At 41.7% G+C, this 9,665-nt stretch overlaps 1 protein-coding gene across 2 annotated transcripts; it reads right to left on the bottom strand.

Moving 5' to 3' along the window:
- Positions 1-339: 339 nt before the first annotated feature.
- cnga3a (cyclic nucleotide gated channel subunit alpha 3a) lies at positions 340-4,508 on the bottom strand. 2 transcript variants are annotated; one of them, XM_070908845.1, is made up of 8 exons: positions 4,408-4,508; positions 4,126-4,215; positions 3,805-3,978; positions 3,074-3,133; positions 2,303-2,509; positions 2,030-2,131; positions 1,842-1,948; positions 340-1,736 (listed from the first exon to the last, which is right to left on the bottom strand). In XM_070908845.1, the coding sequence occupies exons 1-8, from the start codon at positions 4,506-4,508 to the stop codon at positions 340-342; spliced, it is 2,238 nt and encodes a 745-aa protein (XP_070764946.1). The 2 variants fall into 2 exon arrangements, with proteins under 2 accessions (XP_070764946.1, XP_070764947.1); XM_070908846.1 differs by lacking the exons at positions 2,303-2,509; positions 3,074-3,133.
- Positions 4,509-9,665: the final 5,157 nt, after the last annotated feature.

Genomic DNA, 9,665 nt, shown 5'->3' with positions numbered 1-9,665 from the left:
ATGAATTGTGGTTCATACTTTACAGAGAGCTCAACGTATATTCTGGGGAAAATGTCGATACTGATCAGGAAAAAAAAAAACATTCCTCATTCTAAGGCTATGAAAAGCCATTTTTGCATACTCAAGTAGTTTCACGACAACATGAAACTGGCTGTCAATCATAGCATACACACAAAAATATGTATTTGCTGTATACACTGTACACAATTTGACACATTATGATGATAATAAACAGAGATGTATAAATAGATATAAACATGGGCCTTTAAAAAGTGTCACTCTACTATTCTAAATGAAAAATCCCTCCATTTCCTGAAAAGTCCTCAGGTTTCTCTCATATTACTGCACTTTTTTGTCTTTGTCAGCCACCACTTCTGACAGGTCCTCTGGTCGCATGGATTTCACTTTAGCCTCCATCTGAGTGACCCTCTGCTTCATCCTCGTCTGGCTGGAGGTTAACTCCGCCATCAGCTGGGCGAACTTGGTCTGCATGACGTCCAGGTTGCTCTGCAGCTTGACGATCTTCTCCTCTATGTCTTTGGGGTCGGCGCCGGCGTTGGCGATCGCCTCATCAATCAGGTTGTCTTTCATCAGGATGGCTTTCCCCTTCTCCTCCAGAGCCTTTTTGGCATCTGGATACTCAGTGAGAGCTTCCATCAAGTCGTCTTTTGACAGGGCAAACAGATCGGAGTAGCCCACGCTTCTGATGTTGGCCGTTCTCCTGTTGCCTGCTTTGCTGCCCTTGATACCCAAGATACTGATTTCCCCAAAGTATGCGCCATCACTGAGCACTACAAACTGAGTGACTCCATCATCGGCCACCACAGCTAGCTTCCCCTCCTTGATGATGTACATCTCCCTGCCAATATCCCCCTTCTTACAGATGTAATCTCCAGGACTGAACACTTGTGGCTGCAGCTTAAGCACCAATTCAATCAGCAGACCGGCTTCGCAATCCTGGAAAATACGCACCTTTTTCAGCGTATCCAAATGGACATTGATGGCAATCTCGGCCTTGAGCTTGTCTGGGAGGTTCTTCAAAACTTCCTTCTCATCGCAGGTCTTCTTCTCGGTCCACAGGTAGTCAAACCACTTGATGACCCTGGCTTCCAGGTCTTTGGTGACCTTTCGGAACTGCATGTACTGCTTTATGGAGTCGATCTTGGCCTGAAACTCAGCACGAGAGGCGTTCATGTTGGAGATCATGGCACCTACGTTACCGACAATACTAGCAAAGATCAGCACACCAGTGAGGAAGTCGGAAATGACGAAGAGGTACTCGACATCCCTGACTGGTGGAGGGGTCTCTCCAATGGTGGTGAGGGTCAGTGTGGACCAATACAGGGAGTAGATGTACTTTCTGGCCAAGCGGCCGTGCTCTGGGTGGCTGATATTGGGATATACCCATGTGTCAGATCCAAAACCAATGGTTTTTGAAATGGCAAAGAACATACAAGCATTCCAGTGGATAATAACAAGAATATACAGTACAAGATTGCTGATACGAAACATGTTTGGGAAGCTGGTTCTAGTTTCAGTCCGCTCAAAGAACTCAAAAAGCCTTGAGATTTTGCAAAGACGATTGAATCTGAACTCCGGGTTGTTGTATCCGAACTTCAGAAAGAGCAGATCAGTGGGTATCATTGAGATCATATCATATTTGAACTGAGAAGTTGTTCTGTATTTATCTCTCAGTTTCTTTGAATCTTTTACCAGCAGGCCTTGTTCCAGGTAACCTGAGGGACAAACACGAAATTAGGAGCCAAAACTACAAAACTACAATGGACACAAACTGGTGTACATGTATAAATTCTGTTTTGAAACATTTTCAAGAATCCGACCTGTTCTTGATCTGACAAATGTGTCTGCATAGTAGATGAAGTCTGTCGAGTAGTCCAAGGCTATCCAGAGGTTTGTATACGTGTCCTGGAGTTCGTTAAAACAGGCTCTAGAAGACGAGGAGAATATGTTTTAAGGTTTGTGAACATCCCACTGAGTGGAGTTTTAAAGCATGTTAAATGGACAATACCTTGTTACAATCATCATCAGGTTATAAAATACTGGGCCTGCGATGACGGTCAGCCATCTGTAGTACTGGTCTGTGGCTGGATCCATGATCCAGATTTCTTTCCTAAAAACAACTCAACATTACTTGATGTTGTCACAAGATTTTGTTAATTGTTTTTTTTTTTTTACATACAAAGAGTATGAAACAGACAGATATGTGTTTTCTGTAATTAAATTGCCCAGTCCCAATAGACTTATTGCATCTGCACAATGGTAAGTACAATGGTGTACTTACGGTGGCTCCTCTTTCTTTTTATCATCTTTCTTATCATCCTTCTTATCATCTTTCTTCTCGTCTTTCTTCTCGTCTTTCTTCTCATCCTTTTTCTCCTCTTCCTTCTTGTCCCCGTCTTTCTTCTCCTCTTCCTTCTTGTCCCCGTCTTTCTTCTCATCTTTTTTCTCCTCCTCCTTTTTCTCATCTTTTTTAATCTCCTCTTTTTTGCTACGGATCACAAGTTTAGGTTTTTTTTTTTTTACGGTGGCAAAGACGGATGGAGGTGGTCTAGGGGGTCAGAGGTAGGTCTAGGGGCGGTCAGAGGGCTACCAGACTACATGAAGGGGGTCTAGTTGAGGTTTCACAGTTATGGAATCAAGGCTTTGTTGGAAGATCTGGTGCAGGTCATGCATCTGTCCAGCAGATGGCATCATAATACAGGTAAGTTTCCATGTCTTCTTTTTGTTTACCGCTTCAAAACCACTATTGGCTAACTATCAGAACACGCCTTCGGGGAATATCTATATACTCCCACAAGCAAGCAAAGGGACGGAGGATTTATCTGTCTAATGCGGGAGGAAACACCAAAAAAGGAATGGAGAACTGGAAGACATGTTGTTTCAAGGACCTCTGTGCTAAAAGCTATGTGGTTTACTGCAGAATACACCACATTGGCTGAATGATACATAAGATGCTAATAATGTCCAGCATGATCCATGACTCATTATTTTATATTCTACTTCTATTTTCATTCTATTTGTATTCTACATTCACAGATATTCACACACTTACTCGTCTGTGTTGTTGCAGTTATTCATGTTGTAAGTAGCTAGCGGCCACTTACTGGCAAGACTTTGGAAAGAAATAAAGGACAAGAATTTTACACAGTGAATCCTCACAGTCAAACATTAAAGCTCCTTGTCTTTAAAGACATAATGAAACGACAAATACACGTTCTGATCCTGTGTCCCTGTGTTGATCATTCATTTATCTCGTGTTACATGCTGAATCTAAAAAAATCAGCAGTATATTTGGGGTGACTAGCTAACCCCATCCATCACATAAAACCACACTTGACTGTTAGCTAGTGGTTTTTATTTCTATTTCATTTTTATTTATTAATTTCACTCTCATTCCCCTCCTCCTGGTCTAACAACGCAGGTGTGGGAGGTTTGTGTGGCGGCCAACAGTCCTCTGAAGCTCCGTATCTCTCCACAGCTCTGAATCGCACTTTTTAAGGATCCCATCGCATGTTAAAGACTAACTAAACCCCGTCCACACGTTCTGTTTCACTCGGGAAAATGCCACTGAAGCTAAAGACGCTCTAACTTCCGTTTCAATGTGACTTTTCTTCATTTTCTAGTTCCATTCAGCCCAGTTTGACTCATCAAAGCTTTGAGGAATCAATTGTTACTCATGTAATGTAGATCAGTTGTCCTGTTTGGTGGGTTTGTTTGTCCCTGCGAGTCCTGAAAATGAAACTTTTAAAAAACTGACCATCTGCAGAGCTGTCCTGTACTTACTTTCTCTTATGGACTGTGTCGTTGTGGCCCACAGACTGGGCATTGCTCTCTCGACTGGAGATGTCTTTGAGCTCGGGGCCTCTGAAGCGGTCGAGGAAAGAGTCGTGCCTCTCTGCTTCGGGGTTTACTCTGTGAGACGCCCAGTTCCACAGCATGAAGAAGAAGTAAGAGAGCCTAGAGGGTTAGCAGGAGGGAAAACGGAACAAGGTGACACGAGTCTAGTCTAGGAGTTGACTATTAGTCTCATCATGTCACAGAATCCGCCATTGGTGTTTACATATTCTGTGAGATGATTACTAGAAGTAACAGCATGACGTTTACCTGGCCATTGCCCCGGCACCTGTGAATGAGTCTCTGTGGGACTCTGAAGACAGCGCTCTCTCAGAGTTGTCTTCACAAAGAGAGTGAGCCCTGGAAGACAGCAGGTGGGGAAACAGTTACAGTGACTTGCTCAAGATCATGTCGTGCAAAGTGTACCAGTCTGTGAAAGTTACAGAAAATGTATCTTCAGTTGTCAGAACGATTAATGCATGATTTATAAGTAGCACACAGGGAAGTTTTGAGCATAGCTTGAATTGTAAGAATTTCATGGTTATATCACACCTGCTGTCCCCATTTTCAATGACAGCGAGCTCCTCATCGGGCCTGTTGGTGGACAACCGCTGTCTGCTTAAGAAGGAGTTTTCACTGCCGATTTTTGCCATGTTGTCGTGTCCGGCTGTGCTGGCCTGTGGCACACAGACACAGAGGAAAACACGCTATGAGGCCGCAACGTTACGGCACAAACAGTCAGAAATCATACAGCAAAAAAACAGCCATTTCCCTCATGAGAGCTGTGTTGTTGATGTGTTTACTGTCTGAGAGTAGCACCTAAAAATACATCCTCATTATGTCCTTAACACTAAACAGGATCAGTGCCCTCTCTCTGTAAACGATCAGCTGTTTTTTAAAATAACTAAGCTATGGCTTACAGGTAGACTGTCGTTGCTATATTAAGTTGTGTATAGAGCAAGTTAAGTCTATTAGGGCACCACTTAAAGAACAGGTACAACTGTACGTTACTGAGTGACTCTCCTCAGCTCTGGGTAGTCTGGAGAAACAGCCAAGTCAGCCATATGCTCCTGTTAAGTCTCCAGGAGCTGCATTTAAAAAAAGTCTTATTCTATAATTTTGATACACTGCAGATGCATTTTAGGCATTTTTACCCAATTACAATTATAAAAATGTAATCTGCAAAGTGAGGTTTAATTTTTCTTCTTTTTTTGGCTTCAAATAATATATTTTTTATTTTGTCTACTGGTAAATAATGACTTGCTGATCTCAGGGGAACACCAATGGTTGTAACACGTGCACACATGTAGATTAGCGCTAATACCAGGGAGTTAACCAGCCCCCACTAAATTAAATCACTCCGATGAAATCACCAAGAAGCCGAGTGCTTGAAGGGTGAAAAAAGGTGAAGTCGACGGTGCGCCCTGAGGTCCTGAGAAAGGCATGTTTATAATGAAATGCTCGGGGAGCGAAGACCATTAGAAGTCAGAGTGATTGAAATATGATTTGTGTCCACATTTTCTTGCTTTCAAGCATGACAACCACAACAGAATTAAGCCACAGACTGGAGGACGATGGTGCAATTGTTCCAAAAAAACAACGAAATGCGTACCACTTCCTGCATTGTGGTGAATGTAGCTGCCATTTGAACATTTGCTTGTTTTTAATCATATATATATAGGACATGATATGCTTGCATTCTTTAGAAACTGTACAATTTAGCACAGATGGAATTTAAACGTACAAGTTAAGAAAATACACTGCGTTGGGACAAAGTCATAATACCCATGTGCTTATGTTCAGTAATTTACTGATGCACAAAGCCTGAGCCTGACTCACATCTGATATTTGAATATGATGACGACACTTGCAGGTGAATAAATACATGAATATAGGCCTAACAATGCTTTGGTTCAGTGATTTGTAATTATTTAACCATGAATCCTCTGAAGCGTCGCCATAAAGGGATCTTTCAAATCAAAATCAATGTTTGATTTTAAAGATATAAAATTGGTTCCTGGAGATTAGCTGCCCTGCGGCACCCAGGTGTCAACACTCACTAAGAGGCTTGAGGGACGGTTGTGCATCCATCAAGACATCCCCTTCACTTTGCTCATTGTGTCCTCATTGAATCCAGTTATACATGAAAACCCACCACTTCATTTCATTCATTTGATTCACACGACATTGGAATACCTTGTTATGCTTTACGACATGTTGTCTACAGTTTGTGTTTGCAGTAACATTTTAACACATTAAAATGAAAATGTTAAACGTCTTGAGAGCTTTAGTGGGAATTCATTTGAGCACCTTAGACATTGAACTTATCGCTGCGACGGACTGCAGAACATCTGAGAGTCCAAGTCGAGATTAGAAGACAGAAACCGACAGATGTCTTTTAGAAAATGAGCCACATTTATCCCAAATCTCTATAAGGACATTCTATAAAGTTTTAGTGATACAAGTACTGATGATACATGTGTCGCAGAACTATTTTCTAAAATTCAAACTATTCCCTGCAGGCGGAGTAAACACCGCAGTGGGCTCACCTGTCTGAAGCCTTTTCACACTGACTTCTGTGAACAAGGAATCCCCCTCTGGTTGCTTCTGTATAATCCCATCTTCAAAACAGAAATGTCGTATATTTCTCCAGCGAAATATTCCCGATCCCCTTGTCCGAGCGCAGCGTCACCAAAAATATCGACGGCCGGCTGTCCATTATTGGTGCCAGCTGGATGAAGACTGAGCTCACAGGTCCCAGATCAGACGAGGGGAGGAGACCTGTGCATCCCTGTACCTGCCATCACTGTCCACAGCTCACAACACTGACACAGCACGACTGGAGTGATCATAGGACACAATCTGAAGTTATATCTATTCACCAAATGTTAAAGATATTGTTAATATTAATGGTAGCAAATTAGCATGTTATGGTTTAACTCAGGCTACATATACATGCTGATGGGAATATTACACGTGTAACTAGGGTAGAGAAACTGAAGATGCAGTATATCAACCATTGGCGGGATGTAACTTAAGTACATCTATTTTTTTGAGGTACTTGTCCTTTACTTGAGTATTTTCATGTGATGCAAAAGTAAAAGTCCTGCATTAAAATACAGGAGTATGATCAGCTAATTGGACGTAATTAGTATTCATCACAAAGCAAAATGGCCCCTGTGACTGATATATTATTATAAATAACATTATTAGATTTTAATACTGTTTTAACTACTTTATATATACAGTTTAATTATTTGGTGGAACTGCTAACAACTCATAGACATCTGAAACATGACAAGGGGCCACTTCATACATACAGCAATTTTCTCATAAGGAAAACATCACTTTTTCATATTGCAATACAAGAACTAAATAATAATTATTACAATATATCATATAAAAGAGCTGCTAAAAGTTAAAGCCACATGTTTAGCTCTTTTTTTCCTGTTACAGGAACAGACGTTTTGATGACTTTTGGTTTAGGTCTGGTACGCCAAGATTATAGCTTTTTCCTGTAAGCATAACATTTGTGAGAAAAGGCCAAATAAAGTGACGTATGCTCACATAAAATGGCTTTTGAATGGACTGTGTGGATGGTGATCTGAATTGGAAGTCAATCACTTGATGAGCAATAACTTGGGTGAATAGGGTGGACTGAGAGAAGCATCCTACATCATAACGTCTCATCCCGTCGCCATACCAGCTCAGCACCACCGTGTCGCCCCCCCCCCCCCCCCCCCCTCGGCATCACTCGAAGGCATAAGGTTAAAAGAGAAATCCCTTGGCAATATACGGAGCTGCACCACTAATCCCAGCTTAGACTTGAGTACCTATTTCAGCCACCTAATGCCCCCTCATGGATGTGGTCACACAAAGATATGTCACTTTTGTAGATAATTTTCCCTTTCGTGTCAACACTACACTAAATTAATTCATTAATAGACAGACTCCAGCTGCTCCAAGTTATCTGTGGTCACCATTTTGGCACATAGTCTCTGATCGCCTGTATATTCACTCACAGACATTTCAACAATCGTTTATAGAAATCGTTGCTGTGATTCAGATATGAACGATGCTGCTGCAGAACCTGCTCATGTTGGGTTTTCTGTGTGTCTCTGTTCATCTCAAACTCAAGGGAATTAGCACCGTAATAGACTTTAGGACTGTCCTCACTGAGAGTGGGTTTAGGGCAATCCATTAATAGGAACAGTGTAGTGGATACACAGAAAAGGTGCTTATATACAGAGAGTCTGTGGACACTAACAGCCTTAAATAACATTTCTTTAAGCAAATATTGTGTCGGATTTAGATATAATCCTACATTCGCTTCAAGTGTAACATGTCGAAGCTTTCATAGGATCTAATGTCCTTTTAAATACCGGGTGTTGGCTCATTGTTCAAGTCTTCTATCACAGATAATACTCTAATACTCTTTAGCCATGATGTCGTATAAAGTAGTTTTTTTCAGAATGCCGTATTTCAATTAGATTCTGCTGTGAAAAAAGAAAATCAACAAATGGTAGAGCAATCACTCTCCCTTCTCCAAACCCTCATTAGGTTTAGGACTGTCTCCAGGTGCATAGAGATCTGTTGAAAGCCTCTTTACATCTCTGCCAGAAGGCACATGGTAATTACTGCGTCCTAAACCCTGGCTTTCCCAGAGTGCACCATGACACAGTGCAACAATTGTCTCTTGCACGCTGCCTTCCCGGTGCATTTCCAAGTCAATCAGACTGTGCAGCCCCTTCATTTATAACCCTCAGCCATTCAACAATGAGCTGAATCCAAACTGAGTCTCTGATCAGGTCTGATCGCTATTTGGTAGCTCCTGTCTGAAGAGGAGAAAAGACCCAGAAGATGCCCAACATACAGTATGTTGTTGTAAGTTTGAACAGTGTGGACTAAAATCTTCTCTCCCACGTGTCCACATTAAATGGACAGTGACTTCAGTGGACTAAATGCAGGACATTAACAAGGCGCTACTGGTCATTTTCTATATATGGGCTGGGCTGGGTTTGTGAGTGGGGAGGCTTAATTTCCAAACTCACAACAGAATTAGCCTGATACTCAGGCTTCCACCTGATTATATAAATCACTATTCAATTATTTTAATGGCCGAAAAAAACAAAATCAAGGTGTGGACTGAGAGAGATTCAGAGGTCTGGAACCAGACTACAGCAGAATAACAAGGCCACGAGTCTACAGCCATGCTAGCAGCTCTGTTAGGCTTTGAGCTAAATGCTAACAATGAAAATCCTAACATACAACATGTTTAGTCAGCATAATGTTTATCATGTTGGCAATCTTAGTTTAGCATGTAAGCATGCTAACATTTTCTAATTAGCACTTAACTCAAAGTACAACTGCGGCTGATGGGAATGTGGCACTAGATCATAAGTTATGTACAATTCATCCTGAGGGGAACATGACCGTCTGTACCAAATTTCATGGCAATCCATCCAATAGTTACATTTCACTCGAAGCCACAAATGTGAACCTCATGGTGGCGCTAGAGGTCAAGTCAGGGGATCATCAAAGTCAGCAGGATTCATCTTCTTGGGACCACGAATGTCTGTACAAATCTATCCAATCACTGTTGAGATCCATCATTGCCATCCAATGTGTTTATGTGTTAACCTGAGCTAACTGATTTGTTTTGGCAACTTACACAAGCCGTAAACACAACATTAGCGCCTGCTAAGTTGAAATGGCTAACTTGTTTGCAAACAGTTATAAGCATTTACACGTCAAGTTCATCCGTGAGTCTGGTATCTTGGAGTTGAATATTCACTCTCGCTCTGTTCTGG

Source organism: Enoplosus armatus, chromosome 7 (assembly GCF_043641665.1).
Source record: "Enoplosus armatus isolate fEnoArm2 chromosome 7, fEnoArm2.hap1, whole genome shotgun sequence".
NCBI classification, from domain to species: domain Eukaryota; kingdom Metazoa; phylum Chordata; class Actinopteri; order Centrarchiformes; family Enoplosidae; genus Enoplosus; species Enoplosus armatus.
The sequence above is the reverse complement of the archived record's forward strand: the minus strand, read 5'-3'. Positions and strand labels throughout refer to the sequence as shown.